This window comes from Gigantopelta aegis, chromosome 2 (assembly GCF_016097555.1).
Source record: "Gigantopelta aegis isolate Gae_Host chromosome 2, Gae_host_genome, whole genome shotgun sequence".
NCBI lineage: Eukaryota > Metazoa > Mollusca > Gastropoda > Neomphalida > Peltospiridae > Gigantopelta > Gigantopelta aegis.
This window is the reverse complement of record NC_054700.1, coordinates 53076702-53096072: the sequence shown is the minus strand read 5'-3', so window position 1 is coordinate 53096072 and position 19371 is coordinate 53076702. Positions and strand designations below refer to the sequence as shown.

Sequence of the window (19371 nt, the reverse complement as noted above, 5' to 3'; positions counted from 1 at the left end):
CCACCATCGCAATAATAACAATGAGCATTCTGAGAGTACTGCAAAAGCAATACATGTCCCTTACCGGGCTCAACAATGTTTTGGTATCTCCTAAGTTCAAGGGCCATAACTATGAAAAAATTAATAAATCACTATGAAAGTCAAACTTGATCTGTAACAGTACATGATAAAGCTATACAAATTTCAGCATGATATTTTGAGGGGTTGTGAAAACAACTGTCCAGAAAACTATATGTGGGACAGAAGGACATATAGACAGACAGACAGACAGACAGGTGAAGACAAAACCTATAGTCACCTCCGATTAGACCAGATGAGGACTAATTAATGCAATATTAATATTTATTCATTAAATAAATACAACTGAACACATTAAAACTAACAAAATAATGTTGAATGTCCAATTTATCAAAAACTTTAGCATAAATAATCTGTACTGTTTGTGTACCGTTCGTTTGAACTCGCACACACACACACACACACACACACACGACACAAACAAACACACACACACACACTATGCAGCTAGCCTTTAAACAAAATGCAAATTGCACCAGTTACACCGGTACAGGCACCATGGTTATACTCGAAGGTACAGAATCACAGAACCATAAGCCAGTTATTCTATCTGAACAGTATAACTGCTGAAAATAAACCTACATCTGCAATTAATAACTGGTATCTAATGCTAATTTCAAATACAGGTATAGTTATTAAGTTCTGATGCCTTTCGCTCCTCAATGTCATAATATCTGGAAATTCCATTAAATAATACACATTGAAAACATTATTTTTACTATGCACAAATAATGTCCAATATTTAGAACTCATTGTTCGCTTCAGGAATAATATATTCTTCATAGCAGGGTTACACAATTTGATAATGTCTATTTGTCTATTCTGCTAGTCAGCTCGTTAACTGACTTCAGTAACTGTGCGTGTTGGTCTGACCACTGACGGTGCCGCAGCTGTTGTTCTTTTAACTGACGCTTGAGACGAGTTAGCTGGGCAGCATTCCTCTTCTGAAAAGCAACACACAAAAAGAACTTAAAAACTCCAACTTACTCTTAATAATAGAGAAAATCAGTCATTTTTTAACTCATCGAAAGCTCATTTATTAAATTCAACAGAGGCATATAGATATCTCTAATCATCAACTGATTGCAGGCAGGTTTGCGAACCCGTGAGGAAATGATTGGGGGGAAGCATTGAACCCCACGCTTCCTTCAAGCAAATTCCTCCTCGATATTTATTATGTTTGTGATGTCGTAATAAAAAAATATATAAATAAATATATACATGTGTCTCTGTGTTACATGTTTGTTGGATTTGTTTTAAATTTTTTTTTAAAGATTACCGATTAGATGATTAAAAAACAAACAAAAAACAACAACTGAACACCTTTTGTTACACAAACCACCCCCCACCCCCTTCTTTAGAGATAGCTATCTAATAAGATTAAAAACAAAAGTAAACATACATTAAGAACACTTGTAGCAATTTTAACTTTCTTCTGTTGTTCCAGTACTTGGTGAATCTGTAACATAACATCGTCATGATAAATTATGTTAATCAATCACATAAAACTGAACTGTAAATTTACAATTTGTTTTTAACACAAAAACATGTATTTCTTTCTAATCATCTTAATAATAGTTAACATTATTGTCAGCTGCCTTCATCCAATATACAAGTGTGTGGCCTTGTATTTTAACATCAATGAAAAAGAAAACAGTGGAACGGCACCTTGCTTGTGAATGTTAAAATTGATAATAATACATTTTCATGTGATCTAGATTAGCAGGTATAGCCAAGGAGAAGAATGGATTATCATTATCATTGTAAGAAGATTAATTGTGGATGATCTGTTCTAAATGATTAAATAACAGAAATATACTAGAGATTGTAGCTTCAAATGCATGATAAAGACACCTAAATATATGAGCACAAAAAATAAAAAAATGAAAACTCATTGAAAGATTTAAGCCATTTTATAGGCTTTTGAGATCTTAAGACCAGTCTAAGTTAACAGTAGGGAATATCATAGGTCAGAAGTTAGGCTAAGCTGACCAGAAAACATGTGTTTCTGGCTATCCAGAGGCTGGGCCCGGGATGGACATGCCCAAAAACTTAGTGGTATAGGGGCATGTTAAAAGGATACTCTCTCTCTGGACACTTACTAGTACCTTATCTTTGATTTCATGTAACTGGGTTTCCAGTTGCTTTATGTCTGCTCTTGATAACTTGATACATTCGGATAAATTTTTAGTCATTGTATCAGCACAAACATTTTCACTTTCAGAATCAAAACACAGTGCTTGCTCTGAAAATATTATAGAATCCATGCATTTTATTACGACCCTTTTGTAAAATATAGGAGAATTTTATTGAGATTCAACACATTCTACTTATAATAACATTGTACCAAATATTAACAGTTAATGTAATTTGTTATAAAGTGTTAAAAAAAAAAACCCACAAGCATTTTGAGAGTACTGCTAAAGCAATACATGTCCCCTAACCTGAACCAACAATTTTTCATATGTCTTAAATTGAAGAACCAAACCTCTGTGAAAAGTGGGTATATCACCATGAAAGCTAACTTGATCGGTAAAATATATACACAGAATTTCAGCTCAGTATTTTAAGGCCTTCTGAAAAAAAGTACCCCCCCCCCCCCCCCATTTAAAAAAAATAATTCCACATTGCCTAAGTTCAAGGGCCATAACTCCGTCAAAAATGGGTAAATTTCAATGGAAGTCAAACTTGACCTGTAACAGTACATGATTAAGATATATACAACATTTCAGCTCAATATCTCGAGGCCTTCTGAAAAAAGTAAAAACCTGCCAAAATTCCATATTGCCTAAGTTCAAGGGCCATAACTCCGTCAAAAATGGGTAAATTTCAATGGAAGTCAAACTTGATCTGTAACTGTACATGATTAAAATGTATACAACATTTCAGCTCAATATCTTAAGACATTCTAAAAAGACATATCCGGAAAACTGTATGTAGGACAGATGGACAGACAGGACAGAGATGAAACCTATAGACCCTCCGGTTGGACCCGTAGGGGACTAATAAAATGTTCTGTATAAACAATCTTTGTATATAGATATTTATTAGTTTTCAAGTATTACGATCTTGAACAAAGTGCAAAACTAAATCAGTGGAAATGTTTTTTACCCAAAATATGAGAAATAGGACTGAGCAACACAAATATTCAGTCTAAAAAACCCCAAAAAACCTCCCATGCATTTTTACTTGCTTTGCTTTTCCAGTTTAGCCAGGCGTGTTTCCACTTCAATCAACTGCTGCTGTGCTGGCAGCGAGTTTTCAAACTCGGAAGTCCGCTGCTTGTAATTGTTCATTTTCACTCTGTAGGCTTCACTCTTCCTGTTACAGTGTAAGAGAACATTTGTTTAACAACACCGTGACATACTGTTTAATCAGCAGCTACGATCGATGTACATGATGACTAAAGCTGTATCCTAACCAGCTGCGAGCAATTATTTTAGAAATCATTGCTTTCAATTGACGCATCCTAACCGCACATGTGTGACGAGACATAATTATCTGTTGCGCCGTACGCGAGCAGTTAGGATACGGCGATTCAAATCAATGGTTTCTAAAAAAATTGCTCGTGGCCGGTTAGGATACAGCTTAACTGCACATATTTTTTGTTTCAAATTTTGCATGCATCACAATCTATGGTGGAATCTAGCTCAGACCAGTTGGCATAGCACTCACCTTAAATGCTTGGGTTGAAGAATCGAATACTCTCGGTGGACCAATTCTCTGACTGGTTTTCCAGAAGGGCTTCTAGATTATGGTAGACCCACTCCCGTGGCTAGTGATATTCAATGTTGGGCTAGTAAATAACTACTACTGCTATGCCCCATGGCTTGTGAAAAAAAGAGTTGTCAAATGCTGCATTTAAGTCTAATTTGTAAATATGAATATCCTGCCACACTCCTACCTCCCCAGTCTTAGTGTTTTTAAACTCTATCTCCCTCTTCAGGTGACATATTTGATTATTAGTATTAGTAAAACTGTATTTACTTTAAAGTAAAGTAGGGCTAGTTGATTTTTAATCATGGCTAGTAAATTTTAAAAATTACTGATGGCTAGTGGATTTTATTAAAATTCTAAAAGTCCTGATTTTCCACCCAATCCTAACCAGTACCCCACGAGTGGTATATCAAAGGCTGTGGTATGTGCTGTCTGGTTTGTGGGGAAGTGCATATAGAGGATTCCTTGCCAATAACGAAACATTGTAGGGAGTTTTTTCTGAAGACTATACGTCAGAATTATCAGATGTTTGACATCCAGTAGCCAATGATTAATAAATCAATGAGCTCTAGTGGTGTCCTTAGACAAAACTAAACTGTAGAAATTTTTAATTGTTTTCTCGTTTCATAAATATTTCTCCTGGCCTCTGGGTAACATTGTCATGCATTTACCTCCAGTCTACTAGAAAAGAAATTTAACATTACAATTAATCCTTATGTAATAATGCTTTCTGACTGTGTGCAAGAATCGTCCAACTCCATTTTGTAAAGGTGTTTATCTTATACAGATTAATTACAATTAAGGAATTTTATAAAACATTTTCTTGTAAAGATTTGGAACTGTGTTTGAGGTCTTTATTGAATTCACATGTTCATTAATATATCATAATGTTCAGCAACATATTTTAGTCTTGACTGGTGTGCATAATCAGTCAAAATGGTTTGATCAACCATTGGTCAGCACCACTGACCAACTGATTTTATTATCCAATCATTAAACTTCCAATGTATTCATTACAATTTAAAGTCATTCCATTGGTCCAGCCATAATAATGTGAGTTTGTTCATTTCTTGATGACTTCATCTGGGAATGTCATATTTGATAACATCACTTGAGCATTATTATTCAAGAACACCCCCCCCCCCCCCACAAAAAAATAATCACTTTTTAATTTAGTGTTATTATTAATAAATATGTTGCAAATTCAATTTTAAGCATCGGGGTATGAACAAAACAAAAAATCCACATGTGTGAATAGCTCCACTGATTAAAAATGTTGGGTGGTTTTTTTTTTCATAACAGACAAAACTTGATTGTTACTGGAAAGGTAATGTTTATATTACGCCTTTTGACTTTGCCAGATGCAGCCCAGTAGTAAAGCACTCGCTTGATGCGCCGTCGGTCTCGGTGTGCCCATTGGTTATTGCTCAGTCCAGCCAGTGCACCACGACTGGTATATCAAAGGCTGTGGTATGTGCTATCCTGTCTGTGGGATGATGTATATAAAAGTTCCCTTGCTACTAATGGAAAAATGTAGCTGGTTTCCTCTCTAAGACTATATGTCAAAATTACAAAATATTTGACATCCAATAGCCGATGATTAATAGATCAATGTGCTCTTGGGTGTTGTTAAACAAAACAAAACTTTTTCCATCAAGGGAAAAAAAAAAGAAAAAAAAAAGAAAAAAAAAGAAACCTGCAGCAAATACAAAGGTTCCCACAGGGGCAGATTCAATATTTGTTGTTTTTAGAGGGTGTGTAACAACAAAAATAATATAATAGAATAGATGTTTAACGACACTCCAGCATGAAAAATGCATCAGCTCTTGGATGTCAAACTATGGTAAATGCAAAACTAAAGCAAAAAAAAGAGGACAAATTACTGGGCTCTTGATTTTGGGTTAAATATAAATTTGTTATGCAATAAGGGTTAAAAAAACACATGTAGTGTTAAGGAGGGATAGAACATGTTGATAAATTAATCATCGGCTATTGAATGTCAAACATTTGGTAATTCTGACCCCTAGTCATCATAGGAACCACGCTACATTTTTCCTAATGCAGTTTTCCACAGACAGGAAAGCATATACCATGGCCTTTGACCACTTGTGATGCACTGGTTGGAACGAGAAAAAACCCCAATCAGTTGAATGGATCTACAAGGATAGAAGACAACGCTCGCCCCCTTGCCCCAGGCAAGTAGAAATCCCTGGGGGTGAGTACAATTTAAATGGTGCTAGTCCCTCTGGGCGAGTAATACTGGGCAGTTGTGACCCAGATTCATGATGTGGACAGTCAAACTATTTTGCCAATGAAACCTGTTAAACATACAAACTGTAGATGTATTTCATCAAAATTTGTCATGACAGATTGACAAAGTCAAAAGTATTGCAGTTTTGTTAGGGTCTCGATAAATCCGGATATTTACTGCAAACACAATTGGAAGTTTCCATTTTTTGTTTCCCAATTCTGAAAATTGCCACAATATTTTGATTATAAATGAGGCATGTTCGGAAGGGAAAATGTTTTTAATGTGTGACGGTACATGCTCTTAATTTCTTTTCGCCTGTGGCGATATTAATTGTTTTAGAAGGCCATGTGCAGTTCCAAATGCACTTAGCCCAGATGGGCAATTTGTTACGTAATACCTTCGCGCGATCGGGCATTCCAATATGCACTTAGTCCAGCTGTGGAGGCCATGTGGCCAGTAGTTACATAATACCTCTGCGAGTGCGGTTTTTACAACCGTGATTTGGCGAATGGCGACAGCCAGTCTGACGATGAGAGAAAAATATACCGACTCTGGGAGAGGTGGAAGTATGAGATGATAGGTGAGGTACCGCCTTGTACCCCCAGGCGATATTCGCTGTCTCTGAGAGTTTTGAATAAATAGCTAGGATTTTAGATATATCGAGGAGAACTAGGAAGGCTCCAGGGGATCACGGACGTCGTCCACTGAACGATCTATATTAGTTCAGACGGGACTTTGGTAAATACAGATTTTCTGCTCTGTGTATAACCTTGATGTGATTGATGTGACTTTAAATATTTTAACACTGTATTATACCAATATTATTTAGACGGTGCTGCCGGTCATCTGATGCAGTATTCTGTAGGCTCACCATTCTGATATATATATATAAAGCTTAGCCAGTCATCCTAGAGGACCTAGGTAAACTGTAGGTTATTGTCTTTATTGTGATAGGTGCCAGTATTAATTCTGTATTACAAGGTTATTGAATGAGTAGTTAGGGTTAATTAAAAATTAACCAGTTAGGAATAGTGTTGTAATTCCTTTATTAATTAAGTTCCCCTGGAAGCGTTTCTCCATTATCTATCGCACGTGTGTGTGTTAGCGTTTCTCAATTATCACACGTGTGGGTGTTGTGTCACGGTGAAGTGATTAGCATATTGTGTAAACTAGACACCTAGAGATTAACTAATTAAGTGATCAGTTCTGGGTTGTTATTATTGTTGTTATTAATTAACTACTGCGGCAGTACATTTGTCAGTGTAGGTTAATACAGATTCCAAAGTGTATTGTGTTTTGTTGTGTTTTATAGTGAACTAAACGTGCTATAATAATATATACTTATATAAGATCGTATCTCTGATCATACCTAGATGAGCCATACTAGGGTTTAACCGCCCGTTACAGAGAGATCTAATAGATATACAGTTAGGAGAGATATTTTGATAACTGTGTTTCATTCAGTTACGGGTATTATAGGATCCCCGTGACATAATGTGTGTGTGTTGTGTGTGTGTGTGTGTGTGTGTGTTTTGGTGTTTTGTGTTCGTTTAATTAAAAGGATTGTAATAGATCATGTTGGCATCAATTGATTTTAACTAGCTGCTTCCAAACATATTGAGTGGAGAGTTCTGAGTTTGCCAGTGGACATCTGAGTATATTAGGACAGAACAAAATAATTTTATGACTTAAATTAATTTAATATTATAATTGCTATTATTTTTTGTAAACACTCTACCCTTTGCTGCCGCTTTGGGCGGGGAGGTGTAATTTTAAAAAAACCCCAAGATTTGCTAAATGACGACCAAGTTGGTGTTATACTTGAACTGAACCTGTGAAAACACTTCGTTTTTGTACGTTACGCTTATTTTAGTTGACGTGTACAGTTCCCATATAGATTTCGTCTTCTCAAACTGCTTCAATATTGAAGTGGTGGTGGGGGGGGGGGGGGGGGGGGCTAGTGATTTTTTCTGGGGACTAGTAACTTTCCTCAGCTACTAGTCCCCCGGGCCAGTGAAAATATTTCTTCATTTTTACCACTGATTCACTGAGGTGATTCAACCAACTGAGCTGAATCCTGCCCCTGTTAAGGATGTGTGCATAGCCACAGTATTTGGCCCCTGCCCTACCAGCTTACCAGTCCTGGACCTCTGGCTAAAAAGGGACTTCTAGAGACACTATACATGTACTTTAACATAAGAATGAAGAAGGAATTGTTTTATTTAACGACACACTCAACACATTTTATTTACGGTTATATGGCATCGGACATATGGTTAAGGACCACACAGATATTGAGAGAGTTAACCCACTGTCGCCACTTCATGGGCTACTCTTTTTGATTGACAGCAAGAGTTCTTTTATATGCACCATCCCACATATAGGGTAGCACATACCACAACCTTTGATATACCAGTCGTGGTGCACTAGCTGGAGCGAGAAATAGCCCAATGGGCTCACCGATAGGGTTAACATAAGAATGAAGTTAAGTTTGTTATGCTTGTATAAAACTATCAAAGAACACATAGAGGACTCAGTCTTTCACAGCCTGATTTGTCACATCACAAGTTTCAGCATGACTCGGTATGAATTTATTCCCAAGCGAGTGAATCAGATTTTCAAAGAAAAGTTTGTTTTGTTTAACAACATAACTAGAGCACATTGATTTATTTATCATAGGCTACTGGATGTTAAACATTTGGTAATTTTTACATATAGTCTCAGAGAGGAAACCTGCTATATTTTTTCATTAGTAACAAGGAATCTTTTATATGCAACACCCCACAGACAGGATAGCACATACTATGGCCTTTGTTATTCCAGTCATGGTGCACTGGTTGAAATGAGAAATAGTCCAATGGGCCCGCTGACGGGGACTGACCCCAGACTGACTGCACATCAGGAGAGCACTGTACCACTGAGCTACAAGCCACCACAGCTTACAAACACTACGTTAACATAAGAATGAAGTCAATATAATTATATAATTACAACAAACTTTGTTTGTTCTTCTAGCTCTTCTTTCTTATGTTCAATATCCCGTCTTAGCTGGTTCTGTTGATGGATCAAGCTGACAATTTCTGAAATCAAATTAGAAATATCAAACATTGTTCACTGTGTCAGGGCTTCTGGAATTTTTATAAAATCCACTAGCCATGGGATCAGTGATTTAAAAAATGTACTAGCCACAATTAAAAATTCACTAGCCCTACTAAATAATAGTAATAATCAAATAGGTCACCAAAAGAGGGAGATAGAGCTTAGAAAACACTAATGTTGGGGGGTTGAAATGGGGACCGGATATTCATATTTACAAAATAAACTGAACTGTAACATTTGACCTTTTTTTTCACTAGCCGTCGGGCATGGCAACAGTAGTTATTTACTAGCCCAACATTGAATATTACTAGCAATGGGAGTGGGGCTACCACAATCTAGAAGCCCTGACTATGTGCAAGTATTGCTGTTTTATTTAGATCTGCTTTTACAAATTGCACATAAAAAGAGAACAAGTTTGCTATTTCCACAAAAGTTTTCCTTTTCTGTTTACATGTACGTGAAGCCAAACTAGAATTATTGACAACAAAACCACATTTAAAAGCTGGGTACAACTCTAGATATTTAGTAATGATTTTTTTAGTAATGATTTTTTTTGGACTTTATAAGTGCCTACATGTACTTCTCTGTGATATATGTTTTAATTAACAATAGTTTTAAACCACTGTTATGCATCAAGTCTATAAGTGCCTACATGTACTTCTCTGTGATATATGTTTTAATTAACAATTGAAGAAATATCTGTTAAAGTTTATTTTGTTTAACGACACCACTAGATCACATTGATTTATTGATCATCAGCTATTGGATGTCAAGCATTTGGTAATCATGACATATAGTCTTAGAGAGGAAACACGCTAGATTTTTCCATTAGTGGAAAGGGATCTTTTATATGCACAGACAGGATAGCACATACCACGGCCTTTGATTTTCATTTCATTTCAACTTATTTCTATGCTTATATTCAATTAAGGTTCAAGCACACTGTCTGGGCACACACCTCAACTATCTTGGCTGTCTGTCTGTCCAGGACAGTGGGTTAGTTAGTTAGTGGTTAGTAAGAGAGAAGAGGGTGTAGTGGCCTTACAACTACCCATTGAGCCCTTAAGAACTCGCTATGGGTTGGACCCGGTACTGGGCTGTGATCCCTGTACCTACCTGCCTGTAGTCTGATGGCTTAACCACTGCGCCACCGAGACCGTTTGGCCTTTGATATACGGTACTAGTCATGGTGCACTGGCTGGAACGAGAAATAACCCAATGGTGAGGACAGGAAAGTCCCATTAACCTTTCTCGTGTTGAACAATCTGCTTCTTCTCCTCTGCTGTCTGCTCCTCAAGGATGAAAACTTTCCGAGTCACACTGGAAACCTCGGCCATCACTTCATCACAACTTTCTTTTCCTGAAAACACATTTGTTTAAATCTGAGGCTGACATTCAACACAAAATACGATTTCTGTAACTTTCTGATAAAAACTAACTCCACTATTTTAATATTTTCCCTTTCTTTTTTAGTAAAATAATTATAATAATAATATTTGAAACTTTTAAAGACATAATCGCAATTGCCTGACAATATTTGCATATTTTTCACTATTAGAGCTGTTTATGATCACGTAAATCAAACATTACTTATATTTGATTGTTTAGATAATCCATTTCCGTACAACCAAAGTGTTTCTGGTCATCCTAGTGTTTCTAATACCAAAAAATGCATCTTTCATATTTTTAAAAATGCATGTGCGTCTTTGAAATAACAGTTATGGATTCGAATTTTAGTAGATTTTTAGCGATATTTCACTGTTTCAACATCACAGACTCTTTTTTACCCTCTTGTAACATTATCCAAATGTGTTACAGGTTTGTAACTTAACCAAACTTAGTGTCCATTTTTACGGGGTGAAACTAGGGTATGCACCTTTAATGGTATTTATTATCCACATAGTTCAAGATATTCAGGGAAATATAACCCGTAAGATGCACATGTGTCATAATGACATGATGTGCACAACGAATGACGTAATTTTGTGAAGCAATGTCATAACTTAATACAGCTTCCCCAGTCTTGGATCTGTGTAAATGCTTACCAAAATGACTTCATTTCGTCGCCTCTTTCAAGTTATGTTGGAAATATTTGAACATGGTCCTAGCTTGTTATTCATAAAAATAATATTTTGGATAATGTGAATAATTATTACACTTGTGTGTGAATCATACTGGTTTTACGAAACTCGTGAATCCTGACAATCGTTTCATAAAATCAGTACGACACACAAGCTTGTATCATAATCTCTATCTATTACTTTCTTCTATGTTTTTATCGTTCTTTTATCAAAGACAGAAAAATTTGTTTTAAAATAAATAAATAAACAGATAACATTGGAACATATGGATAGCACTACTGTATCTTCTAATTGCCAGACTACACATACATGCACATGTTGGCACTGCTAATAAAACACCAATAAAATGACAATAAACAAAAATGACAACAGTAAAACAACTGATCTACAAAAATATAGGTTGGCAAATTGAAAACACAGTAGGGATATCCACTAATTAAACAACATAAACAAAGTTTAACTTAAAGCCAATGAAATCAATGCTTTTTAACAATCAATGAACATGGATATTATATACCCACCAGCTTTTAACTGAATCTGCAAAAAATAATTTTAAAATTTCTAATATTATTAGAAGTTCGATATAATTATGTATTTAGCATCACAATAATTGATTCAAAATGGCATCTACATGTAACAAAAATAACTACTTAGTAAGTAAAAATATTAAACAAATATGGTGCTTTAATTGTTGTTTAGTTTCAAATGAAATAGATGTTTGAAATCAGGAAACAAGTCATCACTTCTGTAAAGCACTATGCACCATTCCACAGACAGGATAGTACATACCACAGCCTTTGATATACCAGTCGTAGTGCACTGGATGGAGCGTGAAATAGCCCAATGGGCCCACCAACACATGGCTGTTGAGATAATCAGATCATTCCATGGGCATGGGATGGGTGTGTGGGATGGGGCGAAATCTGGTTAATGTATAAAATAAATAAAAGAATAATACATAAATAAATAAATAGTGCTATTGTGATGCAGGTTCGAGCTATGTTAACAAACTGAAACACAGGAGCATGTGCAGGGGGTATTTTGGAGTCAAACCTCCCAACCCATGCTTAAAGCATTTAAAAAAAAAAAAATGTTGTGGGGAGCATGACTTGATCCCCACACCCTTAGGAACTTCACTCACCAGTGTCTAGACTCCCCACGCACTGAAGTAAATAAGCAAAATAAACCTGAAGTAAAGTTTGCTTGTTTAACGACACAACTAGAGTACATTGATTTATTAATCATCGGCTACTGGATGTCAAACCTTTTGGTAATTTTGACATATACCGTAGTCTTAGAGAGGAAACCCGCTACATTTTCCCATTAGGTCAGGTCAGGTCATAGGGTTTTACGTGCATATTCAGAGCAAGAGGTTGTAGCACACGCTTGTCCCGGGCTCCTCCATCCAGGACAGAAAAAGGGTTGGGGTGGGTGGGAGAGGGGACCCCCCACACTGGCATGTGCAAGTGAGCACCAGGAGCCCGGCCAGTGTTAGTAGCAAGGGATTTTTATATGCAGCATCCCACAGACAGGACAGCACATACCACAGCCTTTAATATACCAGTTATGGTGCACTGGCTGGAACAAGAATACAAACCTGAAGACTATCCAAATAAAGCTTCTGTTTCTGAATTTCATTGCCCTGTTCTTTCTGAATTTCCGCCACTTTGCTGACTTCCTGGGGAAGACTAAGCAGGTTGTCAATGACTCCATTGAACAGGAGTCCTTCAATGTCAGCAATACTCCCGCCAGTATCGGAGTAGCCTAGATAACAAAACACAAAATCATCTCAGACCATGTTGTTCTAATATCAGCTGGTTTAACTTAATCAGTAATGTCAGCAATATTCTCGCCAGTATTGGAGTAGCCTAGAAAACAAAACACAAAAACATCTCAGACCCTGTTGTTCTAATATCAGCTGGTTTAACTTAATCAGTAATGTCAGCAATACTCTCGCCATTATCGGAGTAGCCTAGATAACAAAACACAAAAACATCTCAGACCCTGTTGTTCTAATGTCAGCTAGTTTAACTTAATCAGTAATGTCAGCAATATTCTCGCCAGTATCGGAGTAGCCTAGAAAACAAAACACAAAAACATAAACATCTCAAACCCTGTTGTTCTAATATCAGCTAGTTTAACTTAATCAGTAATGTCAGCAATATTCTCGCCATTATCGGAGTAGCCTAGACAACAAAACACAAAAACATAAACATCTCAAACCCTGTTGTTCTAATATCAGCTAGAACCGTTCATACCCTTCAAATATTTTCATTTTTCAGGACTTTTAAGCACTATTTTGGTTAATTTTCCAGGAAAATGTTATCTGCTTGTTTAACTTAATCAGTAATTGGAGATAAGGTATAGCGAGTCTAAAATAATGGGGGTCGAGTTGGGGATGGGTGCGTTTCTGTGTGTGTGTGTGTGTGCATGCAGTGAAAATATAAATCAGGAACAATAATAGAGGTTCTTGTGCAACTAGACAAAGGGGCCCTCCTAAACATGTAATACTACTTTTTTATATTTTCAATACATAACTTTTGTCCAATTACCTGTACCTCTCCCATAATCATAAATACCTGTATGTTGCACAAACACCAGTCTTGTTAAAATAAATGACACATGGTTTTCAAGACGAAGGAAGGAAATGATTTATTTAACACCGCACTCAACACATTTAATTACTGTTATATGGCATCGGACATGTGGTTAAAGGTAGGGTCAACACAAACAAGAGCCTTATGTGTTGGAAAGATGCATACCCGGACCACCAACACATACTGACACTTTAGCAAATGAAAAACGCGTAATTTTAGAGTTAATAAAAAAACATGATTATTCCTGCTAACTGGGGGCAGCCATTTTGTTTCGTTTTTGTGACGTCCGGTGGTATAGCTTGGGGTGAAGTGACGTCAGCTAATGACCATCTCCTGTATGTACAGGGTAAACAAAAGCAGTGATTTTCGACAAGGCGCTTCTCTTTGATCAACCTGACTTGTAAAACAGCATAAATGACATAATATTATAATAAACTATTTAACTAAATATATTTCAAGTTGCATTAACGGAACAAAATGGGGTTATAGTATTTTTCTCTGTTAAATAATCCAAAGGAAAATGTACAAAATTAGGCCTATTGATATGCTACGTTGGAGCAAAAACGACAACCCACGATACCCAAGTGTTAATTTTCTTTTCTTTGGGACTACGTAATTGGTCAGTTCTGTGCTTTTAGATGGAAAAGTTTACTTAATCAATAGTTTTACAGAACTATTTACAGTAATAAACCATGTCCATTACAATTTTAGGGGCGACAGGTAATATTCCACAATACAGGTATGTATTTTTGTGTCTAGACAGCGTCAATTAATTTGCTCGTCTGGTTACCAATCAAATACACACCTGCCAATCAGGAATAACAGGTAGAAGCAACTAACAGCATAGACCAATTAACTAAGAAAACACTCCGTGTATCATTTCAGTACGCAGGTTAATGCATGGGCAAAACATTGTTAATTGTTTCGACTTGTTGTGTAGCCACTTTGACAATGGTCTTTTATTTTGTATTGAAAACTAATATATATAGTGCTGGATATACTTATAGCTGGCTTACTGGGATGTGTATTATTACAGAACATTGCAATGTATGACTATTTATCATACTGGACTGTCCTCTGCAGTTTAGGAGGGCTGTGAAAAATAAAATAAAAACTGAATTAAATAAAATAAAATCAGTCAATTTTGAGTTAACAAAACAATATTGCTGGGTTGGAAGTGACATAGGACCACTGGCCTGGGTCTTGTACAGTAGTGGTTAAGCCATCAGACATAAGGCTGGTACAATGTAGGTACTGGGTTCACCTCCCGGTACCGGCTCCCACCAGGAGCGAGTTTAAAGGCCACTGCATCGACTTCTAACCACTAATTTAACCCACAGCACATTTCTTAATACCTTTTTTCTATGATTTTCTGTGACTTTCATTTAAAAAACTATTTTTGTCTGTTCTGAACTGTACTGCTATCTAGTTATTGAAGTCACATTATTGTTATGGTGTCTGCTGGCAAAACTCTCTTTACAGATACTTGCCAAAAATACATGGTCCTTTTGGATATCTGTTTACATATTTATTAAAACTCTGAATGCAGGGAACATTTTGTTGTCAAAATATTGACTATCGACAGTCGCTAATCAATACAAAAATTTATTAGCAATTTTCATTTTATGTAACAATTTTTTTTAACAAATATGTGTAGTATGATAAATTAAATATGAACAGACTATTCTTAAATAACTTTTATATTATTTATTTATTACATTTTTTATTTAGTTATAGCAGCCACAAAGAGCAAATAAATTCCAATAGAGTCATGTTTGATGTTCATAATGTGGTAAGTCATAATCTGTATTCATATTTGTCACCATTTTTAAAAAATCACCTTGCTCGAACTTTGCTTGCTACTTGACATCATCATTCAACAAATAAACCAACTACAGTATAAAAGTTGTCTATCTATCTATCTATCTATCTATCTATCTATCTATTGATTGAATTCCAATAAATAATAGTTTTCAATTTTGTCATTATAGTAAATAATAATTAACTTGCAAAGACTCTTAGCCCACCTTTGAATATCCCTGTATGAAGTTTAAGAATTATCCAATTAAACCTCTATGAGACATATTTTGAGAATTGTAAAAAACAAATATAAATTTTTAAATGATGGCCACTGTAGAGGAATTCTACTCAGCTCAGTGTTTACATACTGGTTTCTATTATTTGGGAATAGAGTCGTCAGAATGTCTTTGTACATTTGATCCGATTCAGCTAGAAGTACTTAGTAATATAAAATCTTAATTACTCTGTAGTATACATGAACAATCTTGGTCCTAACAAAGTATTATGGTATAGAACTATTTTTGTTATTTCTTAGTACCAAGTTTCAGAACTATCCGGTCAAAAGTTTAAACTACAAAAAGATAAGACTTTCAAATTGTGAATTTTAAATTTTTATTTAAGTCTTTTAATTTTAAAACTCTAGAAGAATATAGACTTTGGAAAATTTTAATGTGAAATTTGTATTTAAAGTTTTAAAAGTTAATAAAACAAATTAAAAGTCACAATTTCAGAAATATATCTCTAATAGTTTGTGAACACTACCCCTAAGAATAATTTAATTTCATACTTAATACTGAATTTCAGAACTATCCAATCAAATTTCTAGAAGAAGATAGATATTAATATTTTCAGTTAAATTTCTATTTAAATTTTTAAACTTTAATAAAAAAAATCACAAATGCAAAATTTCCAAAATATCTTTTTATTAGTTTGCGAAGATTGCCCCCCGAGAAGAGTGCCATGTTTCATAACGATCTAATCAAAGTTGAAGAAGCGAATATCTAATTTAGGCCTATTATATTTAATATGTCCAGGTTTTTGGACGACATTGTTATTTTATTAAAAAAATAATTAATTTATTAATTTATTTTTATTTTTTTACCTGTAGGCCTATTGTATTAACCCACAACAATCGCTATCACACCCCACATTTGGAGATAATTACCAACCTTTTTTTTCACTTTGCCTTATATTTAAAAAAAAAAAAAAAATTAAGAGGTCATTTCAAACCTAGAGTATATTATAAAGTGTTTAAGCAGTATCAAACTGTAATTTGTAAGAAAGACTCATATAATTTTAATAAAATATACCTGTAGACATGATACAATTTTTACATGGCCCCTAAATAAATATAGCCAGTTGCAGGCAGCCGTTATGTCACTGTGACTAATGGTGGGTGGTTGTCTGAACAGCTGTATGACAACTAAAAGTGGTGGTCCTAATCGGAGGAGGAATTTAGCAAGAAAGAAAAGATGCCAGACAAAACTTAGAAAATGGGACTTTGGCAGTACGGGGATATTGTTGTTATGTACGACCGTCAAAATTTAATGATGTAAAAAATATGGATTGCAAAATTATGCGATAGGGTTTAGAATTGTGTAGTGATTTCTGAAACTTGCATAGCAATTTGCAACTCAATACTGAACAAAATCTTCCCTGGAATGCAGCTTCTATATTTTAACCAAACACTTTTACCATTATAACCATTCATTTGCTGAACTTATAACATGATTGCAAGGCATCAGTATTGTTATATTCGTTTTCCTAAAATGTTACCTGTTAACATTGGTTCTTGAGGACTCCATTTTGTAATTTGCCTTAAAGTATTTAAAATAATGTTTAACTCACCGAAACAGGTTACGTAGTTAAAGGGACATACCCTAGTTTTTGAAAACTAAGGCATATTTTTTACCATTAAAGCCGTTTTTGATAACTGAAATCATACTTTACTTAGATTTTATTGTTTAGATTATCCATTTCTGTACATTCAGAGTGTTTTTGGTCATCCTGGTGTTTTAATAACAAAAAATACATTTCTCATATTTTAAAAATGCACATGCACCTGAGAAGTAACAGTTATAGAGTTGAGTTTTAGTCTATTTTTAAGAGGGTATTTCACCATTTTAAAGTCACAGACTCATGTTTCACTTAGTTGTAACTTTATCCAAATGTGTTACAGGTCTGTAGATTAACTAAACTTAGTGTGCATTTTCATGGGCTGAAACTAGGGTATGTCCCTTTAACAATATTTACTGCTCAGTGCTGATGCATGATAGTTTTTGAGGGATGCAGATGATTCGTCCTCTGGACGTTTCGTCCACTAAAAATGTATCCACTGTTGTACTCAAGACGATGCATCCACAACCAAACATTGTTGTTGGACAATTCGTCCACTATGATTATTATATTTACAAATTTATTATGACGCTATTTTTGAACGAGCTCTCAAAATTAATAATAATCAATAATAATAATAATAATATGTGTTTCTGTGCGTGTGTGTGTGTGTGTGTGTGTGTTGAGTACAGATGAAGTATAACAACATATCAATAAAGTACTATAATGGACACAAACAGACAATAACAAGTTGATAGTGCTACTAAAATTTAGTGTGATTCATATACTAGTAGTTTACCACAAAACGAAAATAATTACCATTTCAATGACTAAGAAATAACATTTTAGATTTATTGGTCTAAATGTAATCGAGTGGACGAATTGTCCGAGGTGGGTGGACAGATTGTACTTGGACGAATTGTCAGTGGACGAAATGTTCAGAGGACGAACCCTCTGGAAAGCGTTTTTAATGCATGTGCCCAGTTTAGTACTCATTTGAGGCATAGAAATACTAATAAAACAGTACCTACTTGGATAACAAGTGTGTGTTTATAAATATTGATATACTTTAGAACTTAATGCTTATGCTCACCGAAACTGATACACCCATCATCCCATGATCATGATCATGATGATACAATTGAATGAATATGACATAGTCACATACTATCAAAAGAAAAAAAAAAGAAAAAAAAAAAAAGAGGAAAAAAAGAAATTGAAAGGTCTTGGAACGTAAAGGATTACTGTAAGCTTTGCGTCAAATAACAGAGACATTAAAAGTGGTGACTGTGACTTGCGTGAGGATTACTGTTACTTTATCAATCGATTCAATGATAATCATATAAATGATCATGTCACTTTCTCTTTCATTTTCAGACTTTGACACACCTGAATTATGTAAAGTAAAATTAAATCATATCCATTAATCACCTGCATAATTTATAATCCATTGTATTGCTACACAGATTATGATTTAATTTGTTTGTTTAACAGTAACTGTCCAATGTTTTAGCGACTAAACCAAAGACTTCTTGAAAAGCAAACCTTCGTACAAGTAAGAAACTGGAAAAGAAAGCAGACTGCTGAAACTAATAGTTATCTCCCCTGACAACTTTACGGGTTTTGTTCGAGCGCATTACACAAGAAAAACGAGTAACGTGTAATTAAAGACATCGAAGCAGAACTGTTTGTGTGACAACAGTATCGAAGGCATAATATATATGTATTCAATCTTCGATAAACTAATCGTGGTGCTTGGTTTTTATGGGTAGAGCTGATCCTGTATTCCCCAAACTATCAACACTGTATGCTTGTCGGTTGAGTCTCAAATATGTCTGCATTCTACGGCCAATTTTCCAATTCCGGTATGATTCGTCAATCGCCCGAATGACCTTTCTATTTAAATCTGTCA

General features: G+C 35.2%; 1 protein-coding gene across 1 annotated transcript; it reads right to left on the bottom strand.

Moving 5' to 3' along the window:
• Positions 1 to 324: 324 nt before the first annotated feature.
• Positions 325 to 19043, bottom strand: LOC121387035 (zinc finger protein 853-like). The gene is made up of 9 exons (XM_041518044.1): positions 19013 to 19043; positions 12824 to 12990; positions 11748 to 11763; positions 10392 to 10505; positions 9045 to 9126; positions 3272 to 3399; positions 2181 to 2323; positions 1481 to 1537; positions 325 to 1022 (listed from the first exon to the last, which is right to left on the bottom strand). The coding sequence occupies exons 4-9, from the start codon at positions 10480 to 10482 to the stop codon at positions 888 to 890; spliced, it is 636 nt and encodes a 211-aa protein (XP_041373978.1). The 5' UTR covers positions 10483 to 10505; positions 11748 to 11763; positions 12824 to 12990; positions 19013 to 19043; the 3' UTR covers positions 325 to 887.
• Between the last annotated feature and the right edge of the window lie 328 nt (positions 19044 to 19371).